The sequence below is a fragment of the Staurois parvus genome, unplaced genomic scaffold (assembly GCF_062004578.1).
Source record: "Staurois parvus isolate SC_StPar_1 unplaced genomic scaffold, SC_StPar_1.0 ptg002802l, whole genome shotgun sequence".
Lineage (NCBI taxonomy): Eukaryota > Metazoa > Chordata > Amphibia > Anura > Ranidae > Staurois > Staurois parvus.
In genome coordinates, this window is record NW_028320598.1 from 1 (window position 1) to 25,239 (window position 25,239).

At 45.8% G+C, this 25,239-nt stretch overlaps 2 protein-coding genes across 6 annotated transcripts in view; both read right to left on the reverse strand.

The window, feature by feature from the left end:
• Nucleotides 1–1,237: 1,237 nt before the first annotated feature.
• LOC149429101 (ADP-ribosylation factor GTPase-activating protein 2-like) lies at nt 1,238–8,635 on the reverse strand (the record flags this gene model as incomplete). Its single annotated transcript, XM_089666731.1, has 3 exons — nt 8,325–8,635; nt 1,935–2,053; nt 1,238–1,310 (listed from the first exon to the last, which is right to left on the reverse strand). Coding segments are annotated over exons 1-3 (264 nt in total), but the record flags the coding sequence as incomplete, so codon positions are not given.
• An 8,630-nt stretch (nt 8,636–17,265) lies between these two features.
• LOC149429102 (protein kinase C and casein kinase substrate in neurons protein 3-like) overlaps nt 17,266–25,239 on the reverse strand; it is a 132,682-nt gene continuing 124,708 nt past the window's right edge. For all 5 annotated transcript variants that reach the window (XM_089666726.1, XM_089666729.1, XM_089666728.1 and 2 more), the window contains one exon: nt 17,266–19,090. In XM_089666726.1, coding sequence (XP_089522852.1) covers nt 18,975–19,090 — 116 coding nt within the window. In that variant the 3' untranslated portion in view covers nt 17,266–18,974. The remainder of the gene's footprint in view (nt 19,091–25,239) is intronic.

The window sequence follows — 25,239 nt, forward strand, 5'->3', positions numbered from 1 at the left end:
CATGCAAACGTTTAGCACAGAGGAAGAGAGAGGCATGCCTAAAGCCTCATACATATGATGAGAATATCAGATGAAAAATACTGCTTTGAGAGAGATCGTCCAAAAATCTGATCACACTGCATTCAAAAGCGGATCAGTTCATGGAAAATTATCCAAAGGGACAAGCACAAAAATGTCTTGTATACCAGAATGGACAATTTTCTTTTATTCAGTACAGCAAAGGAAAAAAAAAAAAAAATCATCATCAAGTGACCAAGACCGCACATGATCGGAAACAAGAGAATGCATTACAATACAATACATATCACTTTTGAAGTTTTAGTCTGTCTTATGAGAATTGTCACAACTTTTACATTTTCAATAGACTAGCATGCAGAAAAAACAAAGCAAAAAAAAAAAACCCAAACGATCATTCGTCTGATATTCTCATCATGTGTACAAGGCCTAACCAAGTCTGTAAGATCTGTAGAGTGCACTGGGCAGTGTGGTCAAACTCTGATGTCCGTGTGATTGTGCAACTGCTATAACAGGAAGGTGGATGCAAGCTGATGAAAGTGAGAGCTGTTAGTACAATACCTGCCTCACTGTGTACTTCTGTAACTCCAACTGGTCTAAGCTCTTCCCCACTGGTCAGTGAGGTTGCTTATTACATTTACAAACTGTAGGAATGCTTGGGAAGCATTGAGGCAGGGTCAAACGCACCTCTGAGCAGGCAAAGCTGAGATTTGCAAGTACCTTTGGTTGCCTGTATATCTAGGTAAACGGATTGTTGTTGTTTGAAAGGTGTTTTTTTTTTTCTCTTTTCTCCAGTAAGCTGGGGCGGCGCAGTGGCTAAATGGTTAGCACTTCCGCCTGGCAGTACTAGGGTAATTGGTTCAAATCCCAACCACGGCACCACCTGCCTGGAGTTTGTATGTTCTCCCTGTGCCTTCATGGGCTTCCTGCAGGTACTCCGGTTTCCTCCCACACTCCAAAGACATGCTGGTAGGTTAATTGGATCCTGTCTAAATTGTCCCTAGTATGTGTATGTATGAATGTGAGTTAGGGACCTTAGATTGGACACCCCTTGAGGGTTAGGGACTGATGTGAATGTATAATATATATGTAAAGTGCTGCGTAAATTGACAGTGTTATATAAGTACCTGAAATAAATAATAAGCTCTGTTTATGACAGGCCACTGTAAAGAAAAATTGATGTTGCCACACCATAATTAGACGGTTACCAACAGTTACTTACAGCATTGGCATTTCCTCCAACTTGCATGCATCTCAGCTGATACCAGCTCCAGTTAGAATCCAGCTCAGTTGACCTAAAGAAGAGACATAAGTCAGCATTGCTTCCATTTCTATAAACTGGACAACACAGTGGCTTAGTGGTAATGGGTATTTTATGCATAGTTTCAGTTTTACAGTTTTGACCAATGTAACTATGCATATACCATACCTGGCTTTCCTGGAAGCTGGAAAACACTGAAATTACACAGCTCCTCCATTGATCTGTGTTGGCTTCCATGTCCTGTCCTGAGCAGCTGCCCTGCTGCATTCCAAACACAGGAGGTCAGCCACATGGCATGGACGCCATTCAGAGAATGTTTTGCATTTTGTTGAATGAATGAGAAGTGTTCTCTGATTTGATGAGGTGGAGAGGCAGGGCACTGATGTCACATCCACTTCATCAGATCAGAAGACGCATTATCTGAATGGCGCCAGTCCTGGGTGGCCAACCTCCTGTGTTCACAATGCAGGGCCTCTGCTTGGCATGGGACCTGGAAGCAAGTGTAGATCAGTGGAGTAGCAGTGTCTTCTTTAGTGATTTCCAGCTTCCCAGAGCATTGGCCAGCTGCAAACTGGACCCATGCATAAAATATCCAAATATTTCAAACGCTTTTTGATGTGTTGCTCGCCTCTGGTGTACCACTTGTTTAATTACCTACCTGATGAAACTGAGATGAACTCCAAGAGATCGATGTATTCCAGAGCAATCAATGCATAGAAACACTCCATAGGGGATACTGGCCCAGCTGGGGTTCTTTGCTCCACAGTCAAAGCATGACTGAAAAACAAGAAGAAAAACAGATGAAGAAACCAGTGCAAAACAACTGTAACCTACGAGGGGCAACTGAAAGGTTTTCGGCCTATCCATGAAGCATTTGTCTTAGCCCAATTTTATTTTTGCTACTAATAGTACATATCTTTGCAAGGTTCCATAACAAATTTGTCACAAATAGCTTTTTCTTTGTTTCAATTATTGAAGACGGAAGTGCAGAAGGTCACCATTGTCTGAAAGATGGAGAAAGTGAGCAAACGTGCAGTTATCCAATACCTGCTGAAAAAGGGAATGAATGGACAGGACATCCACAAGGACATGATGGAAACATTAGGGGAGGATGCCCCTTCCTATTCCACCATTAAAAAGTGGGTGGCGGAATTCAAGAGGCCCTAGTATGTGTATGTATGGATGTGAGATAGGGACCTTAGATTGTACGCCCCTTGAGGGTTAGGGACTAATGTGAATGTACAATATATATGTAAAGCGCTGCGTAAATTGACGGCGCTATATAAGTACCTGAAATAAATAAATGTCACTGTCTGGAGTTGGCAGGACCTGGATGAAAGCAGTAATGAGGGTTGGTCCACCTCCACTATACCTTCATTAGTAATGCATTGACTGGCCATCCAGTGCAGCCTTTCAACCTTTTAGTCCCAGAGGAATCCATGAATTGATTCAGGGTTGGGGGAACACCTGCTAACATTCAATGGTTGCCAGTGGGAAGAATGTTTACCTTAAGCCTCTTAAACACTAGCAATCCACATTTGAATCACTCTTAAGAGAGCATTGGGCAGGCATTAAACTGGCATTGTATCACCTCTTGTTTTAACCTTCTAAATGCTGGTCTACTGCACTGCAACTGTGTACATTGTGCACGGTTGCAGCACAGCTCTGGTCACTTGAATGGATGTCTTCTGGCAGGCAACAGTATCCATCAAGCCCAACAGAGGGTATAATTCCTGCCGCAGCATGTGTACATCCCTGGCCAGGGCCTTTTTTGCTAAAGAGGAACGGTTGAGGGATGGTAAAAATGCGGCTCAATTGTGGCGTTTTACCCCCCGTCCCCCACGACTGCAACTATAAACAAGCCCTTACAGTGGTGATCAGAATACCACAAACTGCTAAAAAAAAAATATTCATTGGTGTTGTGCCACTGACTCTTAACACCTTCCTGCCCGGCCTATAGCAGATTGACGGCCGGGCGGGACATTCCTCCTTGTGACTGGGCATCATATGACGTCCTGTCAAAACGAGCCGCTCACGCAGCCGCGCGATCTGTCACGGGACACAGCCCATGACATATCACTACACCGGCCCGTTTCCAGTGTCATGTGACCAATCACAGCAGATTACATGTCGATTGTAAACAATGGATGGCTTCCTGTAATGCATCCATTGTATACAATTATATTAGCGGTGACTGGTCAAGGCAGTCACATGATACAGACAGGGCCAATCACAGTCCATCTGTATCATGTGATCAACTTTGCCTAAGCACAGCTAATCACAAGAAAAGACTGAATGAATCAGTTTCATTCAGTAACAATGATTGCAAATATCAATGAAATACATTGGTATTAGCAATCCTAATGTGTTAAAAAAAAAAAAAAAATCTGGTCACTTGCCCAGAGTAGCTCAATATTACTATGGTAACATAGTACTGCTTTGGCCACAGTGTGCTGAAAAATAAAATAGTAAAAAAAAAGAAAACCTGTAATAAAAAAAATAGAAACATTTGAAAAGATATACAAATTCAATTATTATTATTTTCACCAAAGAAATGTAGCAGAATACATTTCGACCTAAATTTATGAAGACATGTTATTTATTTGCAAAAATTTATAACAGAAATGAAAAAAGTGCATCAAAAGTTTCAGGTGCTTTTTGTTTTATTTAGAAAAAAGTAAAAAAAAAAAAAAAAAAAAAACACTCAGCGGTGATTAAATAGCACCAAAAGAAAGCTCTATTTGTGTGAAAAAAAAATTATAAAAATTTCATATGGGTAGTGTTGCATGACCGTGCAATTGTCAAAGTGCGACAGCACTGAAAGCTGAAAAGCGGCCCGGGCACGAAGGAGGTATAAGTGCCCGGTAGGTAAGTGGTTAAGTTGAAAGTTTCACATGGATACAGTGTTGCATGACCACGCAATTGTCATTCAAAGTGCAAAAGCACTGAAAATTGGCCTGGGCAGGAAGGGGGTATAAGTGCCCTGTAGGTAAGTGGTTACGTTGAAAATTTCACATGGGTACAGTGTTGCATGACCGTGCAATTGTCATTCAAAGTGCGACAGCACTGAAAGCTGGCCTGGACAGGAAGGGGGTATAGGTGCACGGTAGGCAAGTGGTTAAGTTGAAAATTTCACATGGGTACAGTGTTGCATGACCGCGCAATTGTCATTCAAAGTGCAACATCGCTGAAAATTGGTCTGGGCAGGAAGGGGGTAAAAGTGCCCGGTATTGAAGTGGTATTGGCTTGGGAACTATGCAGGCACCATCGAATAGGAAGTCGATTAACCACAACTCCATGAACCCCTAACAAACTAAGGAAGAACTGTGGTTGGGAACAGGGGCAGACTGACAACTCATGGGGCCCCCGGGCAACAGGGGATCATGGGGCCCCTGTTTCCTTGCCCAAACTCAAAAAAGCCTATGAAAAAGGTACCAGGGGCATCTCATGGGGCCCCCTACTGACCCCGGGCCCTCAGGCAGTGCCCCAGTTTCCAAATGGTCAGTCCGTCCCTGGTTGGGAATGGCTGCTCTAATAAAACTCAGGATGTGTGTAGTCCCCATAAGGTGTTCATGAGCGTTTATGAGCGAGTGACATTTTGCTAAAAAGCACAAAAACCACTAAAAAGCACAACAAAACTCGCACTTTTAACGCGGCATTTTACAGCTACCGCAACTGGCGTTTTTAGAACGTCCAATGTGCATGAGGCCTAAAAAGGAACAACAGATCAGGCTATGGAGTCCATTGATGAGGGGACTTTGCATTGTCATGAGCAATCAATGGCAGCCTTTGTGTGACACTGCACTCTGAATGGGGGGAGGAAGGAAGTGACACACCTCCTCTGATAACCATCAGAACAGTAAATCTTACATTGTGCACTAATACAGGAGGATTTGTCACCCATCCCGGCCACCAATACTCCCAGACCTGAGCTGGACTTTCCTGATTGGTCACGGCTCTACCCCAGGATAAGGCAAGTTGATGATGTGATCACATAATAAACAGATACCTGAGGCTAGCTCTGACACGTGTGCAGGATCAGAGGGCATGGACCTGAAAACACACCATCTGCGCTCAGATCCATGCCCCCGCTACTGCATGCATGTTACATGGCTTCCCGTGAAGACTGAGATTGAGCTCTGCAGTCACTTTTGCAGCGGTTGTTTTCTTATTCCCGGTCACAATCCTGCGCAATGTCCTTTTATATCTTTCGGTCAGTTGACCATGTCGACCGCACTTATAAATATCAGGCGCCGTTTTCCCGGAATCTGTATACGCCGTCATAACCTTTGACCCTGTGCCTCCCGACATGGCAAATAAATTGGCAACTTCAGTCACAGAGGCACCAGCTGAGTGACACCAACAATTTGCCCTCTTTGAAGCTCAGTAAGCTCTGACATGACTCTAGCAGCGCATGCAGTGAATGACGAAAGTGAGACTTCCCACCTGTTAGCTAGGTGTCTCGTCACACAGCGGAAGCAGAAGACTGCTACATCGCCTCCGCTTTCAATGTGAAACACGTCGCCACTTTCACACCTGCAAATCATGGAGCGTTTCCAAATTTTGGCCAACCCCTCAAAAGCCACAAAGGATATAAAATCCATTTTGTGTGCATTTAGGCCTCATCCTCCTGGCAGCAGTATTGGCAGAAATAAACACTTGACACCTGTAAACTTCCCAGCAGGAGCAAATTGGATCATGCTTTGCTGGGTTTTTATGCCTTCCTCTGGATCAACTTTTTTTTTTTTCCTATGGTTGAACTGGATGGACTTTTGTCTTTTTTCAGCCAGACTAACTATGTAAATGCATGCAACACATTGAGGCGTGTCAAATGCTCAGGCGGTAATTCATTTCAGTGGCTAGAATAAATTATTCTTCTAATCAGTGAAATTAATTAACACTCAAGTGCTAAACGCGCCCAGCATGTACATGCATCAAGCATATTTCCTGCCAAAACTCTGCTGCTCCTGGACGCACGGTCAGTGTTTTTTTTTTTTTAACTGCCTGTATGTGCCTGGACACATAGGCTACCATGCACACACATTTAGAGGCTGAAAGAAAAAAAAAATGCCAGACGCCCCTAAGAGCTGTGTTAAAAATGTCCAGTGCACATGAGGCCAAAATGCCTTTGCAAACCCAGATATGACCTTGTTAAAGCAGTGACATTATCACTGGGCTGTACAGAGTGGAGAGCTGTGGGAGGGGCCCAGCAGGCTCCACCCACTACAGGCTAACGTGCAGAGATCTACAGCAGGGGGTGGAGACAAGACCAGTCACCCTGCACAAGGAGAGAGATCCGCAGTGATCAGTCTTTATCTGCTTGCCAACCGCCCTATAGCAGATTGACGGCTACATGGCGGCCGCTCTGTGCAGAATCATGTATATATACCCGATTCTGCATTTCTGGGTGGGGAGTGTGCGCCTGCCTGCCCGCACTGTCATTGGCTCCCGTACATGTCAATCATTGGGTCCCAGCCAGCAATTCATTGGCAGGACTTGGCGATCAGTGGGGCAGCTGACAGGAGAGAGATCTGTGAATGTGCAAAGCAGAGAGATAAAAAGCAGCACATCCCTTAGTAATACACCACACAATAAAAGCACCCCCTAACAAACAGACCGCCTCAGATGTTAACCCATTCCTGCCCAGTGTCATTAGTACAGTGTCAGTGCCTTTTATTAGTTATCGCCGCCATTACCAGTATATAATAAATAAAAATTTCAAAATATATACATATATACACACACACACACACACCCGCACAGAGGAATTTGAACCCGCGGGCGGGTGCCATTAGTTCTAATAGCACACCGCACGCACTGGAAATCGCAACCACACTGGGAACCGAGGCTGCGTTTTCCAAAGAAGTGCAGGAACTTCTTTCCCTGCTTGTCACGGGCACGGGAGTCCTTTCAAATGAATGGGCTCTCGTACTCGAGCAAAACGCATAGGTGTGAACCTAGCAAAAGCCTCAGAGCCCGGGACAGAGATCGCGATTGGGGGGGGGGTCCCCGGGACAGAGATCGCGATTGGGGGGGGGGGTCCCTGCCCCCGGGACAGAGATCGCGATTGGGGGGGGGGGGTCCCTGCCCCCGGGACAGAGATCGCGATTGGGGGGGGGGTCCCTGCCCCCGGGACAGAGATCGCGATTGGGGGGGGGGTCCCCGCCCCCGGGACAGAGATCGCGATTGGGGGGGGGTCCCCGCCCCCGGGACAGAGATCGCGATTGGGGACAGAGATCGCGATTGGGGGGGGGTCCCTGCCCCCGGGACAGAGATCGCGATTGGGGGGGGTCCCTGCCCCCGGGACAGAGATCGCGATTGGGGGGGGGTCTCTGCCCCCGGGACAGAGATCGCGATTGGGGGGGGGTCTCTGCCCCCGGGACAGAGATCGCGATTGGGGGGGGTCTCTGCCCCCGGGACAGAGATCGCGATCGGGGGGGGTCTCTGCCCCCGGGACAGAGATCGCGATTGGGGGGGGTCTCTGCCCCCGGGACAGAGATCGCGATCGGGGGGGGTCTCTGCCCCCGGGACAGAGATCGCGATTGGGGGGGGTCTCTGCCCCCGGGACAGAGATCGCGATCGGGGGGGGTCTCTGCCCCCGGGACAGAGATCGCGATTGGGGGGGGTCTCTGCCCCCGGGACAGAGATCGCGATTGGGGGGGGTCTCTGCCCCCGGGACAGAGATCGCGATTGGGGGGGGGTCTCTGCCCCCGGGACAGAGATCGCGATTGGGGGGGGTCTCTGCCCCCGGGACAGAGATCGCGATTGGGGGGGGGGTCTCTGCCCCCGGGACAGAGATCACGACAGGGGATTGCCAGGCCCGGCAGTGGAAGGGTTAAAAAGAGTACTCCTCCCACAGGACACCCTACTACAGAGGCCTGACATGCACCCCCTCCATGCTGGGACTTGTAGTCCTCTGACAGCAGCAGAGTCCAGGCTCACAGCCTGGCTGACCAGTCCCTGGCAGACATGGAGGCCATGACACCCTAAAAGGCCCACCATGTGCTGGCCAGGCCTTCCCCTCCGCCTCGGCTCCTCTCCCCCTCACCTTGTTGGTAGGTACAGCCCGCAGCCTCTTGAACACGGATTGAATCTCCGCTTTAGTCGGCTCGGCAGCCATGTTTCCTCCCTCACTATACGGCCCTTCCGCCTCTCCTCCAATCACAGTGCTCAGCACACCCTACACAGCCACACAGGCAGCCGGCCAATCAGAGATCTCGGAATATTCTCCACAACGAAGTTAGCCGTCAGCCAATCACTGCTTTTTGCCATCGCAGCCAATGGCGGCTTCAGACCTGCCACCACCTGAACACAAGCCACTCCCCTCCGTGATCTCTAGTCTCCAATCGCCCACATGACTATTCCCTCCTACGTCCCTTTACAAGCCACACCCCCTCGATCAGCACCGATAAACTTCATGAATCACTTCACATCCCCCCCATTACTGCCTTTGGCCCCGCCCCTCAACTTCAGTTCTTCCCTCCGCACCCACCAACCAAGCTACATCCCCCGCCCATCATCTTCTCTAGGTCCCGCCTTCGCAGCCTCCCTGGCACAAAGCATCCTCCGCCTACACACCAACCAAGCCCACTCCCCCCGCCCATTATCTACACGGGGTCCTTCAGGAGCACTAAACCCTCCGCCCACACACCATCCCGCCCACCATGCTCACTGGGTGCCGCCCCCATCAGCTTGCTTTCCTAATTCTCTCCGTCCACAGACCAATCAAGTCACTCTGCTGCCCATCATCTTCACTGGGCGCCGCCCCCCAGCTCTTCATCCCGCAGAACACAATATCCTCCGCCCACACACCATCCAAAGTCACTCCCTATTGTATATCATCTTCACTGGACCCCGCCCCTCTCATGTTCCTTTCCTTGTTCTCTCCGCCCACAGACCATTCCATTCAGGCTCCGCCTCCCGACACTCCCATGTTATCAGACTCCCCCGTGAGATATCATCGCTGTATTCTGTAAGAATGTCAGCAAACCTTCGTAGCGGAACCTGCTGTGGACAGATTTCCTCGCTGCCATTGGCTGCTGAGAGCGCCGGCAGGTGCGCGTTGCTCTAATAAACAGTCCGCTCCCATGTCTGACCAATCACAGCAAGGTCCCGCCCCTTGTGCCCGGTAAGCAATCACAGCCTGTAAAGTGGGCATCTCAGTAATAACCCTTGGTACTGGTGGCAGTGGACTGAGTAATGACTCCAGCACTGGTGTCAGTGGACGCAGCAATAACCCCCGGCACTGTGTCAGTGGACGCAGCAATAACCCCCAGCACTGGTGTCAGTGGACGCAGCAATAACCCCCAGCACTGGTGTCAGTGGTAATAACCCCCGGCACTGGTGTCAGTGGTGAGTAATAACCCCCGGCACTGGTGTCAGTGGATGCAGTAATAACCCCCGGCACTGGTGTCTGCGGCTGCAGTAATAACCCTCGGCACTGGTATCAGTGGATGCAATAATAACCCCCGGCACAGGTGTCAGTGGACTCAGCAATAACCCCCGGCACTGGTGTCTGCAGCTGCAGTAATAACCCCCGGCACTGGCATCAGTAGACGCAGTAATAACCCCCGGCACTGGCATCAGTAGACGCAGTAATAACCCCCGGCACAGGTGTCAGTGGACTCAGCAATAACCCCCGGTACTGGTGTCTGCAGCTGCAGTAATAACCCCCGGCACTGGCATCAGTAGACGCAGTAATAACCCCCGGCACTGGCATCAGTAGACGCAGTAATAACCCCCGGTACTGGCGTCAGTGAATGCAGTAATAACCCCCGACACTGGTGTCTGCAGCTGCAGTAATGACCCCCGGCACTCGTGTCTGCAGCTGCAGTAATAAACTCCGGCACTGCCGTCAGTGAATGCAGTAATAACCCCCGGCACTGGCGTCAGTGAATGCAGTAATAACCCCCGGCACTGGCGTCAGTGAATGCAGTAATAACCCCCGGCACTGGTGTCAGTAGACGCAGTAATAACCCCGGCACTGGTGTCAGTAGACGCAGTAATAACCCCTGGCACTGGCGTCAGTGGAAGCAATAATAACCCCCGGTACTAGTGTCAGTGGACGCAGTAATAACCCCCGGCACTGGTGTCTGCAGCTGCAGCAATAACCCCCGGCACAGGCGTCAGTGAATGCAGTAATAACCCCCGACACTGGCGTCAGTGGAAGCAGTAATAACCCGGGACTGGTGTCAGTGGACACAATAATAACCCGGGACTGGTGTCAGTGGACACAATAATAACCCCCAGCGCTAGCATCAGTGAATGCAATAATAACCCTTAGCATTGACATCAGTGGATGCCGTAATAACCCCCGGCACTGGCATCAGTGGACGCAGCAATAACCCCCGGCACTGGCATCAGTGGATGCAATAACCCCCAGCACTGGTGTCAGTGGACACAATAAAAAGCCCTAACTCTGGCTTATGCAATAATAAGGTGTCAGTGGATACAATAACAACACCCAGCACTGGTGACAGTAGATGCAGTAATACACTGAAATGCCTAAGGCAACCTTTTCAACACAGAGAAACCCTGGACTAGGGGCAGACTGACAACTCATGGGGCCCCTGGGCAATAGGGGATCATGGGGTCCCTGTGTCCTTGCCCAAACTCAAAAAAGCCTATGAAAAAGGTACCAGGGGCATCTCATGGGCCCCCCTACTGACCCCGGGCCCTTGGGCAGTGCCTGAGTTTCCAAATGGTCAGTCTGCCCTTGCCCTGGACATACCTTTCCGGTCTCAGGGTACCTCTGCTAAAAGTGACTATATCTACAACTCATGATACATTAGTGTGATGGTCGGGGGGAAGAATGCTCCTTACACTTAGGGTCATGGGGAAGAATTACCCTCTTCCAGAAAGCTAAAAGGACCAATGGTGTCAGTGGGAAGAATGCTCCTTATAGATAGCTTAACAAAATAAAGTCAGTGGGAACAAATCTAAGAGGAAGAAATCGCTCAAAGAAGCCCTAGCAACCTCTGCGGGAACCCTGGTTGAGAAACCCTGCTCTGAGGGCTCATTCACAAATGAGGTTGGGGAACAGTAAAACCCTGCAATTGAGTGGCATTCATACCGCCCTTTGCCTATATATGTGCCGTGTCACTAGGTACGGCATCACAGGTTATAAGGGTATATATAGTTTCCAGGAAAATGTCATCTGATAGGCATAAGTGCGGTGGATATGGATAACTGACCGAGAGACATAATAGGACATTGCGGGGGTTTGTAACCCTGAATAAGAAAAACAACTGCTGCAAGCATGACTGCAGCGCTCAGTCTCAGTCCCATGAGCAGAGTCCGGTGAAGACTGAGACTGAGATCTGCAATCACTTCTGCAGCAGTTGTTTTCTTATCCCGGGTCACAATCCTGGGCAATGTGAATGATCGCATAACCTGACCATTGCAGTACAGGTAGGCTATGCAGGTGGACGTGTCAGCACAAGTCCTACCATTGGAGGACAGGTAAGCTGTGCAGGTGGACCTGTCAGCACAAGTCTTACCCTTACCACTGGAGGATAGGCAAGCTGTGCAAGTGGACCTGTCAGCACAAGTCTTACCACTGGAGGACAAGCAGGTTGTGCAGGTGGACGTGTCAGCACTAGTCTTACCATTGGAGGACAGGTGGACTGTGCAGGTAGATGTGTTAGCACAAGTCTTACCATTGGAGGACAGGCAGGTTGTGCAGGTGGACATGTCAGCGCAAGTCCTACCCCTGTAGGACAGGTAGGCTGTGCAGGTGGACATGTCAGCACAAGTCTTACCATTGGAGGACAGGCAGGTTGTGCAGGTGGACATGTCAGCACAAGTCTTACCACTGGAGGACAGGCAGGGTGTGTAGGTGGACGTGTCAGCACAAGTCTTACCATTGGAGGACAGGTAGGCTGTTCAGGTGGACATGCCAGCACGAGTCTTACCCTTGGAGGACAGGCAAGCTGTGCAAGTGGACCTGTCAGCACAAGTCTTACCACTAGAGGACAGGCAGGGTGTGTAGGTGGAAGTGTCAGCACAAGTCTTACCATTGGAGGACAGGCAGGTTGTGCAGGTGGACCTGTCAGCACTAGTCTTACCATTGGAGTAGATATACAAAGAGTGGGAGATTGATGGTGCCTGGATAATTTGGGGTCCATCATCATTTGACAGAGCCAGTGGCCCAATACCAAAGATCTCTTTAGCTGAGGGGTGGCGTTTTTCCTACTGACCACTAATGTAAGGGGCAATTTTGCCATTAACCCCTAATGAATGTGTTTTGGTAAGGGTGCCTTTGAGACTTGAACATTTTAGGGGTTCTTCTGGGGTAAAAAGCATGGGAAAGGCTGCCCTATAGAAGGGCTGATCTAGATCAGGGGTGTCAAACTGGCAGCCCTCCAGCTGTTGCGAAACTACAAGTCCCATCATGCCTTTGAGAGTCATGCTTGTAACTGTCAATCTTGCAATGCCTCATGAGACTTGTAGTTTGGCAACAGCAGGAGGGCCACCAGTTTGACACCCCGTGATCTAGATGGAGTTAACGTACTCAGGGTGAGGTGAAGGATGCCAACTTGGATTTTAGGTACCTGGGTGGCAGTCTATAGGTGGCAGACTGGAGGTACAGTTTTTCAGAGTTGAAAAAGGAACCAATGGCCAACAAAGGCTGTGCTGGAGACTGTGAGCCAGCAAGCAATCTTCTATACCAAGCTGTACAGGTTTATAACTCTTGGCCAGGAGCATGATAAAATCTTATATTAGACATCGCCTACCCAGTCTGGAAAGTCCATGTACAACTGTCAGGAATAAAATTGGATAAGATGACCCTTTAAACTACCATTTTGTTTGGACTTACCGTGGTGTTCATGTCTATGGTGTGGAATAGCTTGACGTCTTTTCTCTTGCTCTCAATGTGAACCAAGCAGTATGGCATAGTGGACATTATAAATTAAATACTCTGAAATTTTTCTTTGGCAACTTTCTCCTTCCCCCTTAGTAGTCCTACCTTACAGTTTCTCTGTCCATACAAGTCTGCTAGACTGATAAATAGTCACTGAACATCTGAATGATGCAGAGAAGGGCTGGTTGAAAGTGTTGTGGTCAGATGAGACCAAAATCAAGCGCTTTGGCATCAACTTAACTTGCCGTGTTTGGAGGAGGAGGAATGCTGCCTATGACCCCAAGAACATCATCCCAACTGTCAAACATGGTGGTGGAAACATTCTGCTTTAGGGGTGGTTTTCTGCTAAGTGGACAGGACAACTGCACCGCATCAGAGGGATGATGGACGGGGCAATGTACCATCAAATTGTGGATGAGAACCTTCTTCCCTCAGCTAGGGCATTGAAAATGGGTCGTGGATGGGTGTTCCAGCATGACAATGACTCCAAACACAGGAGTGGCTCAAGAAGAAGCACATTAGGGTCCTGGAGTGGCCTATCCAGTGTCCAGACCTTAATCCGATTGAAAATCTGTGGAGGGAGCTGAAAGTTCGAGTTGCCAAATGTCAGCGACCAAACCTTAATGACTTGAAGATGATCTGCCAGGAGGAGTGGGCCAAAATCCCTCCTGAGATGTGTGCAAACCTGGTGGCCAACTACAGGAAACATCTGACCTCTGTGATTGCCAACAAGGGATTTGCCACCAAGTACTAAGTCATGTTTTGTGAAGGGGATCAAATACTTCTTTCCCTCCTGAATATGCAAATCAGTGCATCATTTGTTAGACATGCATTTCTTTAGAATTTTTTTGTTGCTATTCTGTCTCTCAGTGTTACAAGACACCGAACATTCGATATGTAGATCGATCATTTCTTTGTGAGTGGGCAAACGTTCAAAATCAGCAGGGGTTCAAATACTTATTTCCTTCACTGTACTTCGTACAGCACAGCCAAACCAGAGACCTGACTTTTCTCTTCAGTAGATAAGTGAAGAATCCTACCCCACACCCCTGTCCCAGCCTGTGAATGGACAGTATAGACACAGCAGCAGTTCAATGCTCTGTCACTCTACCTTCTCTCCCAGTCAGCATGTTCCTTGTCAATAAATGAGCACTGCAGAACAACTGATTGATTTTACTGCTATGGGCTTAGTAACACTTTAAGAGACAGTCTGTATATGCAGTAAAGCACGCTTGTTATACTCACTGTGGAACCTAAGGTGTTAATCCTATGCATTGTGTAAAAAGGATGTTTGATCCGGTCTTCTCTAATCCTCCCCTTCTTATACTGTCCCCAATCCATTTCCTGATAGAACAGAGCCTGGGGGGCAAGCTGCATATGCTCAGTTTGGTGTGTATTGCTAGAAAGTTGTTTTTTCTCTTGGGAGAGTGCATGTGATCAGCACAGGGCCAATCAGCGCTGTCCAGACAAAACGTCAGGGGTCCTGCAGTCTCATAGGACAATAAGGGGAAAATGAAAACTTCTACATGCTCTAACCAGTGCTCAGCTGGATAATAATAGAGTTCACAAGACCGCTATAAAAACCTTTTCTCAGCAGCAGTTACATTTACTAAATTAACTGCATTTTCATGTTCTGTGTACTGTGGGGGACCAGATATAGTAAATGCAGGGTCCAGGGCCTAGTAACACTACTTTAACACTGAGCTCTGCAGTACAAAACAATACAAGAACTTGAAACCAATCTAAATTCAGCTACACAACACTGCTTGTGTTTAATACATTTTACACAAAAACATTACATCTGTATGGAGTTTGGCTTTATACACATTCTTATACATCCTTGAATGCTATTTAAAAAGTATCAGTTCACAATGCTGCATAATTTTTTTTCTAAGTTAAAAAGACATCCAAAAATGCTGGTTTGCCGCAATTTACCGCATTTTTCAGCGTTAGAGTGTTTACAGCTAAAAAAAAAAACTCCTCTAGAAACCTACTAGTCCTGGGGGGTTTTTCCAGCCAAAAAACGTTGATCACAGTCTATGTGTGCATGGACACAGAGTAACATGCTGGGAAGTTTACTGGCTGTAGAAAAGAAAAACAAAAAAAACCTAAAAAGCCAAAAAACAGCCGCTGTAAAAACGTCCAGTGTGCATGAGGACTTACTATTTTTTATTTTAGGAGCCTGGAACGAATTGCACTGGTGATCAGATCGCTGGTGCCACGCAGGTCTCCTGCAGACTGTCAGTGTAATCTGCTCGTATCTCATACAGGCAGATCATTTTAAACCAACAGGAAGAATCAATGAACCACCACAGTGCTCAACAGCACCATGGTAGTTCATTGAGGACTACAAGCAGACAGCCACATAGCCTGAAATGTGAATGTATCCTTTAAGGCAGGCATCAATAAATGGCGGACCGCGGTCCGGATGCGGACCTAGCCACTGTTTCATCTGGTTCCGGTCACACCATTTAGGAGCGGTTTCTTTCTCCCCATCCTCCACCACTGTTATAACAGCAGAGCGGACAGCAGGAGAATATTTCTGGAGCAAGTGTGGAATACCAGCACAGTATTGAACAGATCACGGGAGCTGTCATAACATTTCTGGATCGGATGCGGGAAGCACAGCACTGAAAAGAGTGCGGGAGCTGCCAGGGTTAACTTTTTAAGTTAACCAGCGGCTGATTGGACGCAGGGCAGTCCTAGCAGCCAATCACCTGTTGGTCAAAGTAAAAAGTTAACCCCCGCCGTCCCGTGTTCAATTCAATGGTGTGCTTCCAGCATGTGATCCAGAAATGTTAGGATAGCTCCCATGCTCTGTTCAATACTGTGCGGTTATTCCACACTCACTCCAGAAACATTCTGTCTCCTGCTGTCCGCTCTGCTGTTATCGCAGAGGAAGAGGATGGGGGGGGGGGGGGGGGGGGGGGGAAGAAGCAGGTCTGTTCAATGTGCTGTGCTTCCCACACCCGATCCAGAAATGCTCTGCCTCCTGCTCTCCGCTCTAAGGTAGGAGAGTGAAGGGGGGCCAGGGACATCACTCTGGATGTGTGTGAGATGTAAATGGGGGTGGGGGGCAAAATTTAAAGAGGGGCAGTGCTGTGTGCATGTGGTGGTCGGGTGATGTACAGGATGAGGGGTGATTTAAAAGGGGAAGTGCTGTGATGTGGTGATGTATAGGGGGGGGTGCAAAATGTAAACAGAGGGGCAGTGCTGTGTGCATGTGGTCGTGGGGTGATGTAAAAGGGGAAGAGCTGTGATGGGGTGATGTAAGTGCTGTGATGGGGGGCTTTGCTGCAAAGAGGTGATGTAAAGGGGGGGGGGGCAGTGCTGTGGGAGGGTTGATGTGGAGGGCAGAAAACACTACTCTTAAAGGGGGGGGGGGGGGGGGGGAGGGGGAATTTGTGATGCGAGGAGAGGGCAGAGGACAATAGTGTGGGGCGGAGGCAGGGGCGGACTGACAACTCATGGGGCCCCTGGGCAATAGGGGATCATGGGGCCCCTGTGTCCTTGCCCAAACTCAAAAAAGCCTATGAAAAAGGTACCAGGGGCATCTCATGGGGCCCCCTACTGACCCTGGGCCCTCGGGCAGTGCCCGAGTTTCCAAATGGGGGAGAAGATCCCCTTGCTAGCTGTCACAATGGGGATTGGGGGGGTGCGGGGCCAGTTTGTAATATGTTACACCGATATTCAGGGTGTAACATTTAACGAAAGGTGAACTTAATCTGTAAAGACATGGTTTCAGGAGTGTGGTGTGGAGGATCTTGAGAGCCCTAAACGCAAACCTACTGAACACCTTTGGAATGAATTGGAATGCTGACTGCAAGCCAGGTCTTCTCATCCAACATCAGTTCCGGATATCCAAAATGATCATTTGGCTAAGTAGGCACAAATTCCCAAAGACGCACTCCAAAACCTTGTGAAAATCTTCCCAGAAGGGTGGAGGAGGTTACATCCGCAAAATAGGGGGCGGGGTCCCATAATTTAGGAATGCGATGGCCAGAAAGCTCATTTGGGCCATATAATGTATATTACTTCTTTAAAGGACACATTGCCCAGAATCTTTCACATTCACACCATTCATGTAGGATCTCAGGAGACACAAAAAGCAAATGAAAACTGTGGATAAAAACAATATGGTTTTTATTATTATTTAAATACAAAATACATTTTTCACAATAAGGTCACTTGCATGATGCGATGGCACAATATTGAATCTTCCTACTCGTGTGTCTCACCAGCATAAAAAGTGCTTCTAAAAGCCTCATGCTAATCTCATTGGCTTCCTGAATTGTGGGGGGTTATCAAAAGACAAATACCTGACCACTGACCGAGCGAGAAAACACACTCGGAGGAGTTATTCTTCAATAACAGTTTTTCGAATAAATCATTCAATCTCAACATTTAATAAGTAACAGACACCTATCATCCCAAAATTATATCAGGAAAAAAAAAATCCTAAAATCAAAAAAACTATTTGGGAATCCTTTAAATCCATTGGCTACCAGAGACTGGAGACACTTTGTAGATCAATGCATTTCCAATTCTGCCAGCAACCAAGGCAATAGTACACTAACTAAAAATCCTTCGTAACAGACTACAAGGTGTTTGCTGTGCTAAGGTGGGAAATTTAAAGGCCAACACCATCCAACGTGGATTTCAGTTTTGGGTTGGCATCGGTAAGTGGAATATTCTAGTTCAGTATGTCTTCTAGAAAGTCCATTGAGGACGGTAATTTAAGTGTCCCCACTAATGAGGACATAAAAAGGAGTTGTCGGCTCTTTTGGATTTCTTAGTTATGTCTTTATTCTACCTTATCCCAGACGTGTAACTTTGGCTTTGTAATGGCCTCTTTTTTGACTTGGATTTGAAATTCTAGATGGGATACCTTTAAACTGGAGTCCCCAAGATATACAAGAAGCCAGTAAGTACGTGTGCCAGTAACTGTACAAAACTGAACTCTGGCATCGGCCTTTAAAGTTGTCCATTTGTTCACAAAGTTGTTCGCTAGCTGCGCAAACTTGGACATATAGGGCATTACAGCTTAATCCCTGACATGAAGGGCAAAGAGGCTGGCACCCGTGGGCTTTATCCATTTGGCGTTTACATATCTGATAATACATCGTTACAGGTCACAACCTTAAGAGGACGGTATGTTGACACCAATTATAATGGCGTTTAGCATGATCTTTATGCTTTTGGAAATTTCTCAACTTTTTCAACATCCTCCATATCCCAGAACTAAGTATTTACACCCTTGAATGACTTTAAAGTGTCAATTCACCCAAAACTGGATCTTAGTTTTTGGTGGATACAGGTGGGCTTAGATACCCACTCATTTATTTCCTTTGGTAAGAGAGCTGCCCCGGCCACTTTATAGAAACAAAAAGGAATATCGTTACTCCTGCTGTATTATCCATCATCTTTATGAAGAATATGGTGGCCAACGTGAGGCTTCTCATCAACCATGGCGGGAAGGCAGAGCTGGGAACTCAAGAAGAGATCTCTCACTGCTTGAGTGAGTTATACAGTATAGAGACACACTGGAGTCACTCCTCTAGCATTCTCCCATCACTAAAATTTCAGTTTTGGGTGAACTTTCCCTTTATTTCTCATAATGCTGCTGAGAACATCCAGATATAATATCTTCTGGGTTGTTTTATTAAGAAAAAAAAAAAAAAAAGAAAAGAAATAACTGCATGTCTAAAATAAAATGGTAAAAGCAGCAATGGATTCACTATTAGGATCCAATGTTCATAAGTTTGCCCCAGTCTTCACGACTACTCAGGCCACACGCGCACACAGCTTAATGGAAACGCAAGGCTTGGTCAAGTCTCAGGACACAACATCCTCCACGTAGTTTGCCGGATAAAGTCCGATTTTCCCGGAGAGGAGGCGTCCTCTGCACCAGCCCTGTTCATCTTCTGAGCCTAGTTTTACGAGCTCTTCCCCTAAAAAGTGAAAAAAGAAACAATCGGGGTAAAGTCAAGTCATATATTGCAAAATCGTGGGTTTGACAGTACAAGGCCAGCCCCGGCTAGCCTGGGAGTATGTGCAGAATTTTTGATGGATGTACAAGGCATGTCAATCTCAAACTGTATTTTAGAAGCAGTGTTCACTTACAATAGAAACCTACAACCTTCATCAGGACTTAGTCCATTATATGCTTTGTTCAACAGTACTGATTAAATTAGAGGGATCCTGAGGGATAATTCGTATGATTGCTCCAGATGCCAGGTAAGCAAACGGAGGATCCCTCCAATTTTAGCAGTTTGGTATGCACTTCATTCAATCGTTCCAAGCTTTTCCCCTTCAGAGAGTGAGTAACAAGGTCTTACTGGAAGCTTTATTTATATTTCCTTTAAAGTATATGGTCTTCGCTTGACAACTGTTAACACCTTGATTTTTCCTTTCTGGTACCTTAATGGATGAGTTCACTTTTGGGAACAGGTTTCACCCGTTTTTAGGGTGGAACATGTAACATGTTTCCCATGCTGCAGCTGCCTCTCGATCCCCCCTCTTCCCTGTAACAGTACAGGGAGAAGTTCCCCATACAAGCGGTCACTTTGTAAATGAATGACGTGGCCATTTGGGCAGAGCCACGCAAGGCCACACTCTATTCAAAGAGTTCTGTGAATGAATGAACTACAAGTTCCAACAGCTATAACGGCTGTTGGCTTGTAGTTCTCAATGAACTACCACGGCACTGTGGAGCGCCGTTGTAGTTAATGGATTCTGTCAGTATTTTTGCTTCCCGTACATCCCATACGGGCAAGCAGATATACTGACAGGTCTGTAGGAGACCTGTATTACACCACTGATCTGCTGATCGATGATGCCATGCTTTACAGGCTCCTGCAACCAAAAATAATAAATGCACATTTTTTTACCTGCAAAAATATTTGCATTTATTATTTTTGGTCTAAAGGTGAACTTATCCTTTACGCCTGGGTATGCCCACTAAGCTGTGTTTTGTACAAATTTACTTTATAAAAGAGTATAAATTAATTGAAAAAGGGGATACTCTGAAAAGGGGGGATACTCTGAAAAGGGGGGATACTCTGAAAAGGGGGGATACTCTGAAAAGGGGGGATACTCTGAAAAGGGGGGATACTCTGAAAAGGGGGGATACTCTGAAAAGGGGGGATACTCTGAATCCCTTATGCATGCTGTACACAAAACTAAACACAATTAAATCTGTGCTTCATACATTCTGCTTTTAGTGTTTTTTTTCTTTGCACGCCAACAATAAAAACCTGTCTGGTATTGGCTCAGAGCCGTCACAGGGAAGGAGTCCTCTTTACTCAAACATATCAGGTATTTTGTTCAGCACCTGGTGCTGAATGAATCAGAGGAACAAAGTAAGTATACCACTAGGGATAGGGGGTTTAAAGCAAAGCACAGGTTTGCAATGAAGGGAAGCCATGAGGTCCACCAATGTGCACAGGCTAAAAATTTTGCAAATGTATAGGTACCTTATGATGCCTACAAGTTTTCTTGGTTAACCATCTAAGCAACTTCAGTGAACCCAGCAGTCCTCCAGTTCGGAGTCAAGGTAATGAGGAATGTACACTTTGAATCCAAGGCTTCTTTGGACCAAAATTAATTCTACCACCAGGTATAAAAGGTATAAATATCTTAGGGGTTTCAAAGAGTTTGGATCTACCCAACAATAAAACATCAGTTTTATTTAGATTTAGCATTTAAACAGTTTTGTAGACTTTGTTTTTTTTTTTTTTGCATCATCATTAAGATAGATTCACTTACCTGATAGTTAAAATTTTCCTTTATAAAACAGCTGTAATCATTTAAAAAAGGAAGAATTTTCAACTCCTTGTTAAAAAAAAAAAAAAAAAAAAAAGAAGAAGAGGACGGTCCCAAAGTGGATTCCTTCGAGATAATACATCTCATTTGAAAGTCATAGCAGTACTACCAAGATGAACAATGAATAGATGTTCCTTACAAAGTTTCAAAAAACTACAGTAACAAAGCAATTGAAGAATAAACGTCAGAGCCCGATCAGTTTGTCACCCTCTCTATTTGTCCCGTTTTACTTTCACTGATAATAGTAAAGAAAATCCCAAAATTTGGGTTTTCCCCAAAAAAGTAATAGAGGGGAAAACTTCCAATAGGGACAGTAGCTCTGGGGACCCTGGGGGTCCTCAAGTAATTCCCTGAATTTGCAGGGATTTCCTCACTTCCTGTTTGGCAATGGGACAGGAAGTAAAGAGAAATCTCCGAAATGGGGCACAGATGGTGAAAAAAAAGCATCTGATAGGGGTTATAACCCTACCTTGCTTTATCCAAAATAAAAAATAAAAAAAAAAACCTTTTTGCTTATAGTTCTACTTTAAACCAGTCATACACTGATGATTGAAATTTGATGGGCAGGCTGGATGTAGTGAAGTTGATCAACTGACTTCAGTACAACCAGCCTGTCCGCTTTTATTTTTTTATACGATTACTGCAACCATCTATAGCTGGCAGCTGTAATCATTGTATTCATTGCAGGGAAACCTCCCAATGTCAGAATACAATAGCACAGTGGTTGAAAAGAAAATTGCTTAATGTATGGCCAACCTAAAAGCTTCATTCACATAAGCGCATCTCCAAAATCGTGCAACTTGAAGTGCAACTTTGGTGCGATTTTACATTCACTGTAAAATTCATACCAAAGTAGTGCAGGAACTACTTTCAAGTCACACACATTGGAATGGTACTCACTGGGAAACATAGGGGTACAACTTTTTTTGGAGAGGTCTGTACTGTGTTTTACAGTGCATCATTTGCATTCCTCAAGCCAGTGAGGTATTTTTGACTGAATATGGTGATGTATGGGGCTTATCCATTATACCAGTGTTTCTCAACTCCAGTCCTCATGGACCCCCAACAGGTCATGTTTTCAGGATTTCCCTCAGATGAAACAGCTGTGGTAATTACTAAGGCAGTGAAACTGATCAAATCACCTGTGCAAAATAATGGAAATCCTGAAAACATGACCTGTTGGGGGTCCATGAGGACTGGAGTTGAGAAACACTGCATTATACTAATTGGTTTTGTCCATGGGGTAACTCCATTTCCTCATATATTCCAGCTGATAGGCTTAGGATCAAACTACAGTGCCTCTTTGTATGCTGTCACTTCATCTAAAACGGTATGGTATTTGATTTGGTCAGGTGTTATTAACCATTTGGATGTAAGGTAAATAATTGCAATGGTATTCAGTTATATTGTCGTGCGCAGTACATTTCCACTCCAATAGGCATTAATTACAGCTGAGCATACATTTTTTATATATTTGAATAAAGGTTATATATCTTAGATTCATCAATTGGACAAATGGTGTGTAGGGAAACCGCACCCTCGTCCAGTATAGATTTGTTATTTGCCAAAGATGATTATTTACAATTAGGGACTTCGCTCAATAGTTGTCACGTGACTTTGGACACCAAAGTCACATGGCAAGTCGCACAAGTGTGAATGGACTCTAAAGTTGAACACAAAAACCATTATTCTTGCAGTGGGGTCCCCTCCACAATTTGTTTGTTGTGACTAGAGGTGTAGGATTCAGGTGAAATACTTATCTTGTGCAACCAGTCTCCCAAAGCATTTAATCCATGCAATGCAGTGGAGACCACACTACATACAAGTGCAACTTTTTCTCCACACCAGAGGTTTTTTTTTTTTTTTTTTTTTACTGTAGTTGGGTTTTCAACCTATTCCCCCCGATAAAAAAAAAAAAAAAAAAAAAGGAATCACCGAATAAGAATTTCCTTGCCTATACACACCATTATTATGACTACAAATGTATAATCTCTCAAAACATTCTCCTAACTGTAAGAGCTTAGTGGGTAGCCCTCTCTCCAGCAGGAAGTGTGACTATGTAATATGCTTCTGATTGGCTGCAAGTGCAGACCAATTAAAAGCCATCAATGTGCTAAAAGGAGTTGACACTCCAGCAAACTCCGGTATATGAAGGACAGGAACAAGAGATTTGTTTTAAAAGGCATGTCAGCAGTGACCATCCTTTAAAAAGGATTGATTCGGGTTTCCTGATGGGATGCATAGGCAGGAATTCCCTTTTTAAAGTCAAGGAAGTAGGGGGTCCCCACAGCACAGGGTGGGGATCACTACAACAGCACCAAGTCCATTCTTGTATGGGGGTCAAAAACAGATTGGCCCCTTATCCTCAGATTTTGGCTAGTCACAGAGGGTCCTGTCAAGATGGTCTGCTACCCAGAAATTTTCCAAAGATCATATATACACCTGAAGTGCTATTCAGTTACTTACCAACAACCCTGCAGCCCTGGATCTGGCACAGAGACATGGGGGCACATCACATGTTAGTCACTAAAACCTAGATCTTTTCAGCACTGTTCTCTGATCCAGTTACATCCCCTCGGGGGCCCTTGACCTCCATTGATTCTGTGTTTCGCAGCTTTGACCTGGTTATCTACCCTGAATTCTCCAAGCATCATAGCAAAGTAAATGGGGAGTTGTCTCCTTTTTTGAGAAAGGCTGAGCTGACGTACAACCCCTGGCAAAAAGTATGGAATCACCACTCTTGGAAAATGTTCATGCAACTGTTTAATTGTGTAAAAAGAATAAAAAAAAAAAAAACAACTAAAATCACAGACATGCCTCAAAACTATTTTCATTTAACATTCCAACCTTCTGGCTTTAAGAAACACTTAAAAAAAGAAAAAAAAGAAAACTGTAGCCAGTTGCAACTGTTTTTGCAGATCAAACAGAGGGAAAAAATATGGAATCACTCAATTCTGGAGAAATATATTGTGGAATCATGAAAAAAAAAAAAAAAAAAAAAAAAACAAGAAAAACACTACAGTACACCACTTGTACTTTGTTGCACCACCTCTGGCTTTTATAACAACTTGAATTTTCTGAATGGATTTAACTATTAACAAACCGTGTTCTTCATCAATCAGGCTCCAACTTTCTCTCGTTGCAGTTGCCAGAACAGCTCTGCAGGTTGGAGTCTTATGGACCATTTTCTTTTATTTCCACCATAGATTTTCAATTGGATTGAGGTCTGTACTATTTGCAGGCCATGCCATTGACATTATATGTCTTTCTTGAAGGAAAGTTTTCACAGCTGTTGCCCTATGGCAAGATTCATTATCATCCTGAAAAAGGATGCCATCATCACCAAACATCCTTTCAATTGATGGAGCAAAGAAAAAGTGTCCAAAATCTCAATATAAACTTGAGCATTTATTGAAGATCTAATGACGGTCATCTCCCCTGTACCTTTACCTGACATGCAACCCCATATCATCAATGATTGTGGAAATGTTCATGTTTTCTTCAGGTAGTCATCTTTGTACATTTCATTGGAATGGCACCAAAACAAAAGTTCCAGGATCATCACCCTGCCCCATGCAGATTCCTGATTCATCACTGAATATCACTTTCATCCAGTTATCCACAGTCCACTGCAACCTTTGTTTTTTTTTTCTGTTTCGGTGTTAACTGCTTCCCAACAACTCTATAGTAGATATACTTCTACTGGGTGGCACAAGTGCGCAAAATCTCGTGTATATATACGTGACTTTGCAATTACGGGTAGGAAGTGGGCATGTGCCCTACCTGCGCTGCCATTTGTGGCCGTCAATCACTGGGTGCCGGCCGGTGATTGTCGAGCATCTCTGACGGGGAGGAGAACTGTATGTAAACAATACAGTTCTCCTCCCTGTCAGCTCCTGCACACTGCCTTGGATGGCTGTGCACAGAACTGCCATCCAAAGCAGTGTGATTACAGTGAAGTGCACAAACAGAGCTTACAGTTAAACATAACACAGTTAGCCCTTTGATTGCCCTTCATGTTAGCCATTTCCTGCCCAGTGAGGGTGCTTTTTTGTTTAGCACGGATCACTGTATTGGTGTCACAGGGGATGTCAGTGTCACAAAGTCAGTTCTCCCCAGTGTCAGAATGTCCACCGCAGTCCCGCTATAAGTCGCTGATTGCAGCCAGTACTAGTTAAGAAAAAAAAAATTACAGTATCTATACTGCCATTTGTAAACGCTACAACTTCCACATAAACCAATAAACTTACACATATTGGGATTTTTTTTTTTTAGC